The sequence below is a fragment of the Macaca nemestrina genome, chromosome 5, assembly GCF_043159975.1.
Source record: "Macaca nemestrina isolate mMacNem1 chromosome 5, mMacNem.hap1, whole genome shotgun sequence".
NCBI lineage: Eukaryota > Metazoa > Chordata > Mammalia > Primates > Cercopithecidae > Macaca > Macaca nemestrina.
The window spans coordinates 155978847-155994056 of record NC_092129.1 but is presented as its reverse complement, the minus strand read 5'-3'; the positions used below and the strand labels follow the sequence as shown (position 1 = coordinate 155994056).

At 42.5% G+C, this 15210-nt stretch overlaps 1 protein-coding gene and 2 long non-coding RNA genes across 6 annotated transcripts in view; 2 read left to right on the top strand and 1 right to left on the bottom strand.

The window, feature by feature from the left end:
* Positions 1–229: 229 nt before the first annotated feature.
* Positions 230–15210, bottom strand: part of LOC105491614 (zinc finger and SCAN domain containing 31) — a 33550-nt gene continuing 18569 nt past the window's right edge. The window contains exons 1-4 of one of the 4 annotated variants that reach the window (XM_071097426.1): positions 14533–14625; positions 7021–7493; positions 6176–6326; positions 230–5649 (exon numbers count right to left, since the gene is read on the bottom strand). In XM_071097426.1, the coding sequence (XP_070953527.1) occupies positions 4961–5649; positions 6176–6326; positions 7021–7401 (1221 nt within the window). In that variant the 5' untranslated portion in view covers positions 7402–7493; positions 14533–14625 and the 3' untranslated portion in view covers positions 230–4960. Of the gene's footprint in view, positions 5650–6175; positions 6327–7020; positions 7494–13570; positions 13700–13823; positions 13891–14532; positions 14687–15210 lie in introns of those variants that run through there. The other 3 variants (XM_024795979.2, XM_024795978.2, XM_024795980.2) reach the window with 3 other exon arrangements.
* LOC105491613 (uncharacterized) lies at positions 6208–7192 on the top strand. The gene is made up of 3 exons (XR_011623912.1): positions 6208–6336; positions 6700–6788; positions 7054–7192. It is a non-coding gene; the product is annotated as an uncharacterized lncRNA (long non-coding RNA).
* Positions 7223–14771, top strand: LOC139363474 (uncharacterized). The gene is made up of 2 exons (XR_011623916.1): positions 7223–7342; positions 13382–14771. It is a non-coding gene; the product is annotated as an uncharacterized lncRNA (long non-coding RNA).

The window sequence follows — 15210 nt, the reverse complement described above, 5'->3', positions numbered from 1 at the left end:
AGTTTATTTGCGTAGAGGTGTTTATAGTATTCTCTGATGGTAGTTTGTATTTCTGTGGGGTCAGTGGTGATCTCCCCTTTATCATTTTTTATTGCGTCTATTTGATTCTTCTCTCTTTTATTCCTTATTAGTCTTGCTAGCGGTCTATCACTTTTGTTGATCTTTTCAAAAAACCAACTCCTGGATTCATTGATTTTTTGGAGGGTTTTTTGTGTCTCTATCTCCTCGTGCCTCGGCTGCCTACGAGCTGTGTGACCTTGGGTGAGTGACTTAACCTCCTTGTGCCTCAGTTTCCCCATCTTTAAAATGGAGTTGACTACATATTTAGATCATGTTTGGGGATTAAATGAACTAATACATGTCAAGCAACTAGAACAGTGCCAGGCATACAGTATTTCAGAAGTATCTATTATCATTATTATATTTTTATTCCTAAAATGCTGGCATTTATCCAACCACAGTTCTTGGCACCCCTTGCACCATACACCTCCAGTCACTCCTGGGCTTTAGCCTGGAGCCCAATGTGCATCCCCACCCTGCATCACCCCACTCACCCTAGGACTCATAACCCCACTCACCACGGACTCACCCTGAGCTGAGCCAATCTTTAACAGAGACTCTTCCAAAGCCCTTGGGCACCTTGACACCTGGGCAAGTCCTGCACCACTGACCCACCTTCTGCTGCCTCCTTAGGTGGCTTGGAGAATATTTCATGTCATTAACTTCCTCACTTTGAGCCCATCTAGGGCAAAGAGGCAAGTGGGAGACTCTTTTCCTTACTCCCCAAACATCCTGGGACCTTCTGTTTCGTTCTTTTCCAATTCCTAACCACTCCAGATCCCACCCCACCCCATACACCACTTGCCCCACAAATGGATTTACATGCTTTACCTGTATTGCTTTACCTCCTGAGATTTCTCTCCTCACCCACCTAACCTTCATGTCTTTCCACAAGAGCACAGAGAGGTGAAGTAACTTGTGCACAGTCACACAGCTAGATAGTAACAAACTACAGCTATGCTATGCTACCAAGCAGCAAACTTAACTGTGTCTTCACTTTCCCAGCCCTTCCTTCCCATGACGCTGCACTTTCCCAATCACTGTCCAGCCTCTCACACCTGACCTGCATTAACGCACCTGACAGGTTATCCCCCGCACCCCCTCCCTCCAGTGCTTTCAGGGCACAGCTACTCATTCAAAATAATTACTCAATACCTGTTTATGTGGCATCACGTTTGGCTTCTACAAAAGGAAAAAAAGCATAATTACCCAGATTGGAAAACAAAATTCCAACAAAAGAACACTAGATGGGGAATCATTCAGTCTTCAATGCAGACCTTTGCCACCTCACAGGCATGTGACATTGAGCAATCACTTTTACTTCACTGTGCTCAGTTTACACAATAAACACATAGGGCAAACACCTGTGCCTTCCTCTTCTAGGTTGATTGTGAGAATCTGTTGACAACCTCAGTGGGAAAACTATTTTTATTCCATACCTTAGCCTTTGCACCAGCTCAGCTCTTCCTGGAACATCCTTCTTCTAGATAGCATCGAGCTGACCCCCACTTCACCTCTTCATCTTAGTTTAAATGTCTCCTCCTCAATGAAGCATCGCCTGCACCATATAATGAAATCTTATTCCTTACACTGCTCCACTTTCTTCTGTTTCAAAAGTACTTTATCACCTTCTAATATACTACATAGTTACTATGATTATTGTCTATTATTTTTCTCTCCTGCTAGAATGTAAACTTTGTGAGGGCAGGAACCTTTGTCGGCTCTGCTGATGTATCCCAAGTTCCTACAGTGGTACCCACTGGCCTAACAAGTGCCCCATGGATGTTTGCTGATTGACAGAGTGCCCCCATCCACAGTCTGAGCCTCCCTTCTTTAGGTCTCTTGGTGCTCCTCTAATTATAGGGGCACTGAAAATCCTTCTTGTTACTGTTAATGAGGCCAAATGCAGGAAGTAGTGGCATCAACTACTACAACACTTTGGACCAGATCAGTGAAAGAGAATCTGGAAAACAACAACAACAAGAAAAAACAAACAAACAAAACCCAAACATTCCCAAATTCTCCCTTCTATTTTCTCTTTACTACAGGCATGCCCATTTGGGCCCTTTTTACATCCCTATCTCTCCCCTCCTCTTCTCTTACTCATTTGGGATGTCCCTCATTCCCTAAATGTTCCTCCTTCACCCTTTTGTCTTCCATTTTGTGGCTTTTTCCTCTGTGAGCTTTACTTTGCTTTTCTGAGTAGATGAGAGAGAAAGGGACTGTCTGAGCACTGGGGTTGGAGTCACAGAAGGACCACGCCAGGCTTCAGTGTTGAAGGTAAGTGTGGCATGCCATAGCACCATATATGAGGAAACCTCAGCTGGGACCTTGTTGCTTTGGCCCAGGCAGTTCAGAGAGCCCAAGAGAGGACTGGGGGTGTGGACTGGCAGGTCTGCATGGTGCTGGTAAACATGCAACAAACAGCCCCTTTCCTTTCGCCCTGCGAGCTCATGCAAGAGGAGCAGAAGCTCTGTAGAAGTAGCTTTTTCCTAAAATAAACATTTATGGGTCCTGTTTAGATTGCCTGGATAAACATTTAGCTCTATTTGCCTATTCCAGAGCAGAGGACGCTGCCTTGCTCTACAAACTCAGCTCAACTCACTTGCCCATTGCACTTCACAGGCATCTCAGTCCTCTTAGGGTGGGACAGGCAGTAGGTCAGTGAGGGGAGCACAGGTTTAGGGACTACCTACTGATGTAGAGGTTGCAAGTGGAAGGACGGAAAAGAAGCTATTATTTGCTTGATGCCTCTAGCATATTAAAAGGACCATACTAATCCTCAGGGTAGTCTGGGACCTTGATACTCAAAGTGCACTCCATGAACCAGCAGCATCTGAGGCACCTAGGAGTGCGTTGCTCATTTAAAAGGTAGGTTCCTGGGCCCCCTTCTGACCTTTTGAATTAGGAATCTGCATTTTAACAAGATCTCAAGTGATTTGTAGGTATTATACAATTTCATAAACACTATTCCAGAAAATCTGAATTCAGCTAATTGCTAATTGTTCTGTTGACAAATAAAATAGTAAGTGACTTTTAAAGAATCGTTTATGGTTCCTAAACCATGAGGAAAAAAAATACACATATATATGTATTCTTTAACACTTTAAAAATAAACTTCAAAGACAAAGGTTTAGGGCAGAACAGTTTTAAGCTCAACTTTTATTTCCTCTCTTTTGAAATATTCTGATTTAGGTTTTGACTATGGAGAAAAGAGTAACAATGTCAGCAGAGGCATTTCATATCCTAATTTTAACATGATACTTAAAATTCTACCTATATTTGTTAAATGGTATTATTTCTTATGTAAATCATAATGTACATTTATTGAGAGCTACATTTTAAGTACAAGTTTGTATTTATTTAATCTTATGTACCCTATGAGGAAGGTACTGATGTCATCCTCTGTTTTACAGATGGGGAGACTATAGCATAGGAGCATTTAGATAAGTTGCCTAAAGTCCCACAGCTCACAAATGGGGAGGAAGGATTTGAACTTGGTGCCAGAGCATACATTTAACCCTAACAATAAATGTCTGAGCATGCTGGTCTCCCTAGTAAGCAGCAAGCTGCCCAAGATATCAGACTTCTTTTCTTTATAAAACTACTTCAATGATGCTGCCTGCAATGGCACTCAAAGTTGCTGACCAACCCCCAAAAAAGAATAATGCGGACATAAAAGGCTATGAATTAAAGAGGTACCTTGTGAAGAACAGAGATTTTAAAGTATCATCTTATTATTTGTAACAAAAATGGAAAACTTAAATACAGTAATGACCAGCATTGAGAATTTGATATGAATCATCAACATAGTTATGTTGATATGTATATGCTACGTACTACGTTGATGATTCATATCAAACTCATTAACATGATATCAACATATATATGGATGATTCATATCAAAAACATGAGTTAGATATGAAATGAGACATAGATTTCTATTTTTTTTGAGATGGAGTCTCGCTCTGTCACCCACGCTGGAGTGCAGTGGCGCGATCTTGGTTCACTGCAAGCTCCGCCTCCCGGGTTCACGCCATTCTCCTGCCTCAGCCTCTGGAGTAGCTGGGATTACAGGCACCCGCCACCACGCCTGGCTAATTGTGTGTGTGTGTGTGTGTATGTGTGTGTGTGTGTGTGTTTAGTACAGACGTGGTTTCACCATGTTAGCCAGGATGGTCTCGATCTCCTGACCTCGTGATCCGCCGGCCTTGGCCTCCCAAAGTGGTGGGATTACAGGCGTGAGCCACCGCCTGTAATCACCTGGCCGAGACATAGATTTCTAAACCATTAAAACTACAGGTTTTATACCATGGATAATGCTGCTTATAGAAGCTATCTATCACATTCCTAGGGGAGACCATAGCAATGATTTCCTGTGGGAATGTGGACAATTCTTATTCCCAAAAACCTTATGTTTGTTTAAAACGTCACTCTTACAGAAAAAGATGCACCTCTGAATATCCTTTGATCTTAGCCAATCTTTTTTAAAAAAGTATACGTAGATACTGGTCTTTTAGAATTATTCAATGCTCAGTATTGCTCAAAAACAGCCCCTCCATAACAATTTATTTCCAGATAAGATTTGGTCCCTTTAAAGGAAATCATTAGAAATGGACCAAAGGATAGGAAATAAGAAGGCCACCCAGCAACCCCCTACAATCACAGTCATCCACACAGGAGGCACCAACACCTGGTTTGTAGACAAGTGGTTCACTGCAATACAAAATAAGTTTTATATGAACAGAATAAGCCACTTGAAAATCTTACTTTCCAAGATGGCCCCATTTAGGGGTCTGAGGGTCCACAGAATTAGTCTAGTTCTGCTGGAACAGTACAGATTCTAAAATGCCTAATAAGGTTGCAATGATGACTGAAGGCTTTTCCAAACTCATCACACTCATGTTCTCTCTCCAGTGTGGATTTTCTGATGTTTCTTAAGAAGGGTCCGCTTACTAAAGAGTTTACTGCACTGACTGCACTGATAGGGTTTCTCACCAGTGTGGACTCGGAGATGCTGGAAAAGCCCTGCATTCTGAATGAAGGCTTTGCCACACTCACGACACTGATAGCGCTTCTCTCCAGTGTGTATCCTCTGATGCTGAACAAGGCATGAGCTGAGAAGGAAAGCCTTTCCACACACTTTGCATTCATATGGTTTTTCCCCTGTGTGGATTCTTCTGTGTCTAGTGAGGCCATTGCTGGCACTGAAGGCTTTCCCACACTCCTTACACTGATAGGGTTTCTCTCCAGTGTGGCTCCGCCGATGTTCATTCAGGCTTGACCTCCGGCTGAAGGCCTTCCCACATTCTTCACATTCATATGGCTTCTCCCCAGTGTGGATTCTCTGGTGCTCAATGAGTACTGAACTCTTAGTGAAGCTTTTCCCACATTCATTGCACCTGTGGCGTCTCTCTGCAGTGGAATGTCCCTGCTGCTTTTCTGCCCTGCTGTCTTGTTTACAAGTTTCTCTGTACTTAGAATCCAAAGATACGTCTCTTTGGAGTCTGCTATCCCGCAAATGTTCCATTTCTTTTAAGATTTCTTGCTTTGATATCAACTCCTGGTTCTCAGGTATACTTTCACCATCTGGAATAATAAGTGGACCAAACAATGTAATCTCTTTCCTTTATGAAAGAACACAATCATAGGATGGAAATAGAAAGATCCATATCAAACAGACATGTTCTAGGAATGAAGAACTGCCAGTTAAGGAGGGGATTGGGTTAAACAGGGATGTTTAAGCTAGTAGAGTAAGGTCATCAGCACTGCTGAAATGGCTGGAGGGAGCACCCAGAGGCTCCCAGAGAGGATGCACATAAGCAGGTACTATATTATATTCATTACAAGGCAGGCACTGTTCTAAGTGTTTTACGTATGTTAATTTATTAAATCTCAAATGACTCTGTGACTGACGTGCTATGATTATCTCCACTTAAAATATGCATAAACTGAAGACACCAGGAGGTTACCTGACTTGTCCATTGTCACAGAGTTATTAAATGCAGCATTTAAATTCCAACCCAGGCAATTTAGCCCCCGAGTCCACAGTCTTAACTATTGCCCTATATAGACCCGCCAGAGATCTCCTGAAAGGACCTGTCAAAATCCTTACCTTGTTCTCGAAATTGGTGGAGGCGAAAAGATTCATATTTGAGCTGTGTCACCATAGGCTGAAGCTGGATGTCTGTTGGTTCCTGCTTGACCTTCAGATGTTCCACCTCCTCCGAGAGCACTTCAGAATGTCCATGTTCATGGTCTAGAGCCTGAAGGCAGGTAGGCACATTTCGTTCATAAGAGGGGGATTAGAGGAGTCCAAGCTAATATGAAATGAAAGATATCACATGGAACTATATGAAACATTTTCTAGAGAGATGTCACAGTGGAAGGACCAGAGTTTAATTCCATACCCAAAAGCAAAACAGGGAAGAGTGGCCCAATTTAGTATGGTGGTTTAAAATAAATCCACCAGGTAGAATCGAACTGCCCACCCCCAGCCCCCTGAATGTGGGCTATACTTGATAGCTCAACTCTACTGAATAGAAAGTGAGGCAGAAGAGATGGTATATAACTTCTGAGTCATAAAAAGCACTGTGGCTTTTTCCTTTCTCTCTCTTTCTCTCTTTCTTCCCTCTGGAGGAAGCCAGCTGACATGTTGTGAGGACACTCAAGCAGCCCCATGAAGAATACCAACATGGTAAAGAACTAAGACCTCCTGCCAATAGCCGGTGAGTAGCTGAGGCCCCCTACCAACAACTGTACCAGTGAACCATCTCGGAAGTGGATCCACCTACCTGAATCTTGTCTTCAGATGACTGTAGTCTTGGCCATTAAGGTTTAGGGGTAATTTGTTACACAACAGGGAACTAATACATATAGCTATAGCCAACCAACCTGTGTCACCAAACCCCAACTTTCATTTAGTATTTAATGTCTAGAAGTCCATCTTTGTCCTCTCACCTGGTTCCCTGGCTCACTAAGCTCTTGTTCCAGATCTTCGACTACAGCCACAGCCTCCTCCCCACTCTCTGGATGGTGCTCCCGCACCCAGGCCTGGAGCTCCTCAGGCAGGATAGTCAAGAACTGCTCCAGCACCAGCAGCTCCAAGATTTGCTCTTTCGTGTGGATTTCTGGCCTTAGCCACTGACGACAAAGTTCTCGGAGCCGGCTCAGAGCTTCTCGGGGACCAGGAGTCTCTTGGTAACAAAACTGCCTAAAAAGTTGTCGGGAGGCTTCTTGGCCAGAAAAGTTGTTCACTTGAAGGTGGGCTTCTTGATCCCAGGTAGGGTCTTCCTCCACTTTCACAATCTTAAGATCGTACTGTTCCTCTGTTGAAGCCATTCCTGGGGTTAATTTAGAAGGCTTACTCTGGCTTTAGGTGAAAGGATAACTGTGATTTAAAATTTTCTGATTTAATCTTCCTTAGAAGACACCTGATGATAGAGCATTATATATTAATGGAAATAAATCATAAAGTAGTGGGGAAAAAAGCAAAGTATGGAAATATGAATGGTATTCTATCATTTATGTTAATACAATGTATATATGGTTACTGACTTACATATGTTTAGCAACTGGGAAAAGGTTATTCCAGAGTACGTTAATGGCCTCAAGTCTTCCCCCTTCCCTGTAGCCATGTATTAATATTTTGCAGTGCCCTTCCATTGTGACACTGAATTCAACAATATGACTTGATTTTGCCAATGATATTAGCAAATGTGATGCATGCAGAGGTTTGAACAGTACTTGTGTAACTGGGTTTGCTTACTCTTGCCCTCTGAAATTGCCAGAAGAAGGATATTTTTTCAGATGATAAGAGACACGTAGGACAGAGCCAGATCACCCCAGTGGAGTAGATGAGACCATCCTAGATTAGTTGACAGCCAGCTAACTGCCAGACATGTGAGCAGGCCTAGCCTGAGGTCTGCAGAGCTGCTGAATGCAGATGTATAAATAGGGCCTGCCCACCCTAGGTAAGCTATGCCCCATATACTCACGTGCTATACATAAGTTTATCACTATATGCCACTCATGTTTTGTGGCTATTTATTATACCACATTATTATGGCAACAGATAACTGATATAGAAGGGTGAACCTCTGGGAAGGAAAATTAGGTAACTGTGGAATAAAAAAGCAAGAGATATTTACTTTTTGAGCATAGACATGATGCTAAAAGGAAATGCTCATTGCAGCATTTCATATTTCAGATTTTCAGATTAGGGATCTGTTAAGTTTAATGCAAATATTCCAAAATCCAGAAAAATCTGAAATCCAAAATACTCTGATCCCAGGGGTTTTGGATAAGGGATACTCAGTCTGTAGAAGTGATTTAAAGGCCTGGGCAATATGTTTATATGGTAGATCTAGGAGGAGAACAGGATATATAAAACTAGCTATAATATCAGATGATTAATGCTGTAATAGAGGCCTCGCCAGAATATTCAGGGAGTAAAGAATAGAAAAAATAATTTCTGACTGGGTATGGAACATTGAAAGAATATGACTTAGGGGCAAGTACATTTGAATTAGGCTAAAATCATGAACAGGAATTTATCAGGCAGAGAAAGGAAGGGATCCGCCATCATAAATCAAGCAAACAACATGAGGAAAGGTATTTAAGGGCACACACAACGGCGATAAGGACAGGCAAAGCTGAACTATAGAATATGGGTTGTGGGTAAAAATGTGAGAGATGAGGTTAAAAAGATGCATTATAGGGGACAGAAAACGGCCTTCAACTCTAGGCTGAGACATTAGACTTTACTATATGGAACACTGAGAGGCAAGGCTTTTATTTCATTGTCATGGTGTTAGATATGTATTTAAAAAAAATATTGAGTAAGATTCAGGATGGAAATGGTAAGAATATGTTGCAGCACTGTGGCTTTTTAAGTTGGGAAGTTTAATGGTAGTTACACTGATACAATGTTGACTTTAGTGGTGTAATTTAAGTTTTATCTGACTTTTGCCCAATGCTAATGGAATCATTAAGGTCTGAGAGCACTTGGAAGTTTTTCAGTTACACTTTATTGGGTGAAAATGCATTTATTCCATTCATTCATATATCATGTGTCTGTTAGGTGTCTGGAATAGTGTTGAGGTGCTTAGTTCAAATTGGTGAAAGGAAAGGTCCCTACCTTTATGGTATTTACCGTGGGAAAGACAGACCTTAATAAAATATTCACATAAAATTATGTTACAGAATTGAGAATTTGAAGAGTTACAAAGACCATGGCATTTATTATTTGTCAATGTCCAAGGCGATATGTATATCTTTTTACTCCTTACTGTATTATCTGGTAATTTGGTTTGTTGAGTCTTCAGTTCAGGAAGACTGAAAGTCTGACAGTTTCTAATTATGAATTTGTATTGGATTCCATTATTATTAAACATGTAGCTTCTTGTGGCCTTAGGTTTATAGTCAAAAATTGTTCTGCAAATATGGGTTCTGTACTTTAATGCTATTGAGAAACCATGGAGATACAGCTGGCTCTTTTTATTTTGTTTTTTTTTTGTTTGTTTGTTTTCTGGATCACTACAGGCAATCTCTCACATACCCAAAGCCACAGGTGGAGTATTCCTCCATCAGTTGTATTCTTCTCCCCACAATTGGTGCTTAGGATTTACCTCCTGGTCTTATGCCACCATGAACTGTCTTTATCCTTAATGCATAGCACAGTGCCTAGCCCACTGTCAGTGCTCCAGAAATGTTTTCCAGGCAAATAAATATATTCTCCCCTCCTATATCCCCTTTCACTTCATCAAGCCATGGTAAGGACAGGGAAGGAAACACAAAAGGGAAAATACACTCTTTATTCTTGTCCCCCCAAACCACTCCTGTTCCCAGGATGTATATGCATTACCCTATGTTCCCCAGTCCTCCCATCTCTTCCTATCTCCTCTCCCAAACGGCTACAGATTACAGACACTTCTTATTTTTAAAATGCCTAGAGGACTTACAAGTCTGGACTTGCCACAAAATTATGAATGCATCGTCAATGTTTTGTTTACCTGATTTATTTGATTAAATGCAAATTTGGTGTCATCTGATATCCTAGCAGGGAACAAATACTTGATAGACATCTGACAAATTAAATGGAATAAGCTATTTAAAATCATCTTTAGTGAAGCACTGCAGTACAGTGAATAATGTTCATATCCTGTGACCTCTCTAAGCAGTAATGATCATAGTACTCCTCTTATAAGTGTTGGGATTATACAAGGTAATGCATATAAAAAGCTTAGCACAGCACCTGGCCCATAGCAATTATTACATAAATATCAATGAGCAGGTATTATTAGTAAAGTAGTATTAGTAAATTGAATATCTTCATAGAGGAAATAAACCCAATAAAATAAAATATTGATGTCATGTGTTAATACTCAGTGGACAGTTGAAAATACTAGAAGAAATATTCCAGAAAATCCAGGACAGACAGTGACCAGTGGTGACCTCCCATTTGTGTACTGAAGCCCATCTTTAGATCCCACCAGGGGTATCCCCCTGAACATCCCAACAACAGCTCAAAAGCAACATTAAAAATTGGATTCATTTTTCCAGGGTATATGAAACAGGCCAATTTATGGCTAATTACCAATTGACTCCAAACATTTGGCATTGGAAGATGATATATAAAAGGAGATAAAGAAAAAGATATGGCCAGCTACAAATACAAGACAAAAATCTCAGTGGACCAGAAACAGAAACACAGAGTAGTTAGTGGAGTTGATGCTGTGGGCTAACTGACTTGACTGCAGAAACAGTCAAAGACATCCTAGAATTCAACTCCTGCAGGATTAAATGTGGTATGTCTCAGCTTGTAGGGAACCAGGCTCACTGTTTCATGCCAGGGCATGAAAGGGGGATAAAAAAATAAAAGGCAGTTGACTGCTGACTCAACTTATGACTTTATCAGCAACTAAGGCTCAGGAGGCAAGGGACAAGGAGAGACTCATTACTAGTAACTGATCCATTTACTTGCTCATTTAGTCAATAAATGTTCATTGAGCACCCATAACATACCAGGTACTTGGCTGGGCACTAGGGCTACAGTGGTGAAAAAGATGGGACCAGGCCCTGTTTTGCTGAAGTATATATTTTAACAGGGAAGACAAACTGAAAATAAAAGCAACAACAAAAATAAGTAAGGAGGCAAATAAAATAATTATGAGTTGTGATGATTACTTTGAGGAAAATAAACGAGGCACTGAGTTACCAAATACATGTAGCCTATTTAGATGAGGTGGTGGGAGGTGAGGTAACATTTAAGCTGAGCCCTTAAGTGCAAAAGAAGTGAGCCATACAGAGTAGGGATGAGGGACGGGAAGAGCACTCTGGACTATCCAAAGGCCCTGAGGAAGCGCATGCTGCCATCAAAGACAGGAGAGGAGGCTGGAGTGTCTACAGTCATGTGGGAGAAGAGTGGCAAAATATTAGGCTGGCAAGACAAGCAGGAGTCAGATCATGTAGGGCATAGGAGTTAGGATTTTATAAATGCAATAGAGAAACCACTGAAGGCTTTACGAAAGGAAGTGACAAGGCTGAATTATGTACTGAGAAGCTCTGCTACTGGATGGAGAATGAGCTGAGGGAATGAGGGTAGAGGCAAGAGTGGAAGAAGAAAGCAAGAGTAGAAGCAGAAGAGGCAAGAGTTGAAAAAAGGGTAAAGTGGAGGGGGTGAAGGCTATTGCACTGAATCTGGAAAGACTTCCACTTAGTTTAGATGTTACTGTACACATGAAAGGAGAAACAGCTTAACCTTTGTAAAAGCAGTTCAGTCACTGGACAATCAATTTATGGAGCTGTGCTAAGAGCTGGGAATACACAGGTGTTTATAGCTCTTGAGGATATAATTACAATACAATAAAATAAAAGCCATAATTTGAAAAATGTATACAAGGTATACTCCTGGAGGAAGTGGGAGAGCTCATCCTAAATACAAGATTAAGTTTCTATGCATTGCCTGTAATCCACAAAGGAATTCATTAATCCGTAAGTGTCTATGAGGTGTCAGACAGCAAAGAGTGAAACAGTGCAGAGTTTGATGTGTCCCCATTGTCCTTCACTGAAATAAAAACATGGCAGAAAGAGCATAAAAGAGAATGTTTTCATTCGTGAGAACGTTATCTCACGTCAGCATAATTAGCAACAGCAACAAAGAGATCATGTAAATCACAAATCATCTGTGTTGTAAAATACATCCCAAAGGATAACCAAGTACGATGACAAGAAAACAGAGGAAGAACTTAGATACCATGAGGAAACAGTCAAATCAAAAATTGGGGATGCACTACAGGAAGACTGGAAGAGCCTCCTTTTCAACAAGGCAATGGGATGGGAGGAAGGGAGGCAAAGGGTAAAATTGCCCTAGATTGAGACTTAACTACATGCAGTGAGTGGTCTATGATTGGATGCTAGTTGGTACAAACAGGTGTAAAAGACATCTGTGGAACAACAGGGGGTGGAGGGATTTAAACATGAACTAGGTGTTAGGTGAAGCGCCTACACTTAGTTGGGTGTGCTAATAATATTGTGGCTATGTAGGGAAATGTCCCTAATTTTTAGAGATGCATTAGAAACTAGAGGTGACAAGTTATGAGGTTTGTGGTTTTACAATATTTAAAGAAAACATTATATGCGACAAACATTGCATAATGTTGACTTATTAAATAAAAGTTACGTGTATATAGGAAATAAGGCTTTTGAATAAGGCTTTTGACAGGGAGCGAAGTCCACCCCTTCTCTACCTCTCGACCTCGGTTTCGCTGCTAAAGCTCCGCCCTCTCTAGGGGTCTCTTCCACCACCCTGTGAAAGGAGCTACCTAGCTTGCCTTAGGTAGATAGCAAGGGAAGGGTCCCTGGAGAGCCCGCCCCCGTCCATGGGTCAGTGTCTCATCTCCACATAGCATAAAACGCAGCCTGGGAAAACATTCACGTTGCAGACACCGATAAGGGAACTAGCACAGGGTGTTGTGCCTATAGATATGCCCACGGCTGCACAGATAGAAAAACCTCGGGCCGTTTGGATAAAAACTTGCACAGAACAGCCAGCTCACTCAGATAAGGGAACAAGGCCTGGCACATAATGCCTTTGTCCTTTGTATAGTCAGCAGGTTCCCAGGAAAAGTTTCTTCTCCTTTGTGGGTATGGGCACGGTGGGCTCTGGTAGGTTCCGGCGGGAGCTCTACTTTCCTTCATTAGCACGGCAGCTTCTATGAATCATCGCCTCAGCCCCTGATTGGTCCGGGCCCAAGCTTTCACATCAGATTCTGATAGGTCCTGGGCCAAGCTAAGCCGCATCTATGAATCATCATTGCAGCTCCTGATTGGTCCTGGGCCAAGCTCAGTCAAGCGTTCGCCAAGACAGCCCGCAGACTAAGCGCATTCTCCTTTCCAGTCCACAAAAACGTCAGAAAGGGCCCCATAGTGGGTACTCCGGGTCGGGAGCCTATCTCTGCTGGCAGAGAGCTTTTTCTTTTCGCTTATTAAACTTTCGCTCTAACCTCACCTTTTGTGTCTGCGCTCCTTAATCGTCTTGGAGGCAGGACAAAGAGCTCCGGGCGTTATCTCAGACAAGGAAAGGCTGTTTAACCTTCAGGATCAGGGGCGGGACCTCCACCTACTCCACTGGGACTTCAGGCCAGTGAATGTGTAGGGGCGTGGGTCACGCCTGCGCAGACGTTCCCTCCCCGCCTACTTCGAGGCACAGACCTGAAATGTTCCGGGAGCCTGGCGGGTCGCGACCAGGGACCAAGACTCACCTTCGGGGCACCGGGAAGCTACGGAACAGGTGGCGGGGCTGCAGCACCCCAATGACCGATCAACCGCAAAGGCCGGAAATGCGTCAGCCGTTCTGAGCCTACTGGCTGAAGCCAGGCAACTCTTTCCTTTCTAGGAATTCCAGAGGTGGCTGCATCTTGGTGACTCCCTTATTGCAAAACCCGGGGCCAAAAATCCCAGCCTCACTGGTTACGAGGCGGAGAAATGCGGCGAGGGATTTCTATGGGGAGCGGCTCCCAGCATTTAGGAGCTAGATGGTCATCGAGACGCAAAACATTAGAGCTGGAAGGTGTTAGGAAGATATAAAGGAAGAGAGCGAGTAACAGGAGGCAATTCCACGGCCAAACAGGTTTATTCACAGGAATAAGCCTGCGAAGAGTTCCAGTCAGGAATCTGGCTGATACTCTGATCGCTTACAAGCTGAGGCTTTTATAATAAAGTTCCTATTGGGGAGGGGTTGGGGAAGTGCTGGCCAGTTGGAACTGTTTGCAGACTTTCCAACTGGGGACAGATGTGGTTAGGGTCATTGGGCTCTGTTGCGGTTAGGGCTGTAATGCTCTGTTGAAGCTGAGGGCAGGGTTAACATTTGCTTTGTTTCTTGAGAACACAGTCATCAAGGTTGTAAAATGGCATCACTATTGTTAGTCCTCACAGAAGAGACTTCATACTTTTTCTGTCTCTAATACTTACCTATGCTTCTCCTAGTCTGTCCACTTCCTCTGGTCTCTTTGACATCACAAAGGGGAGATGGTAATGGTGGGGACGAGAATACAGAGTTGTTTTTGTTGTGGTCTTGTTATTTTGTTTTTTACTCTCAAACCTCTGTCTTCTGGAAACCCAAAGTCTAGAAGAAGAGCATGTAAACAAGTAACTACGTAAAACTGATGCATGTGAAATGAAGTAAAATAAAATCAGTGCTTGTAAATCGATGAGGATAGTCTCTGGAACATATAAAATGCTAAGTACGTATGTAGGAAATAAATGTATGTATTAGTTTGAATTCGTGGCATGGAAGAGAGAGGAAAACTAATGGGGCAAAACAAGAAGCAGCAGGAATCTGCCAGTGTGCACTGGAAAAGGAGCAAAGGAAAGAAATTTCTGGGAGAGGGAATCAAATGTACAAAAGCAGAACTGGGGTGAGATCCTTTGGTACATCCACAGAACTGGGCTGATCAGCATGACTGGAGAGTGGATTATGTGGCAGGGGCACCAGCTCTTACTTTTTTTGGATCCCTAACCAAGGAATTTGAGCAATCTGATCAAATTTACTTCTAGAAATGTTATATTGGCAGCCATGTGGGGATGGACTGTAAGGAAATGAGTCTACAAGCAGGGAGACCAGCTAGGAGACTACTACAAGAATCCAGG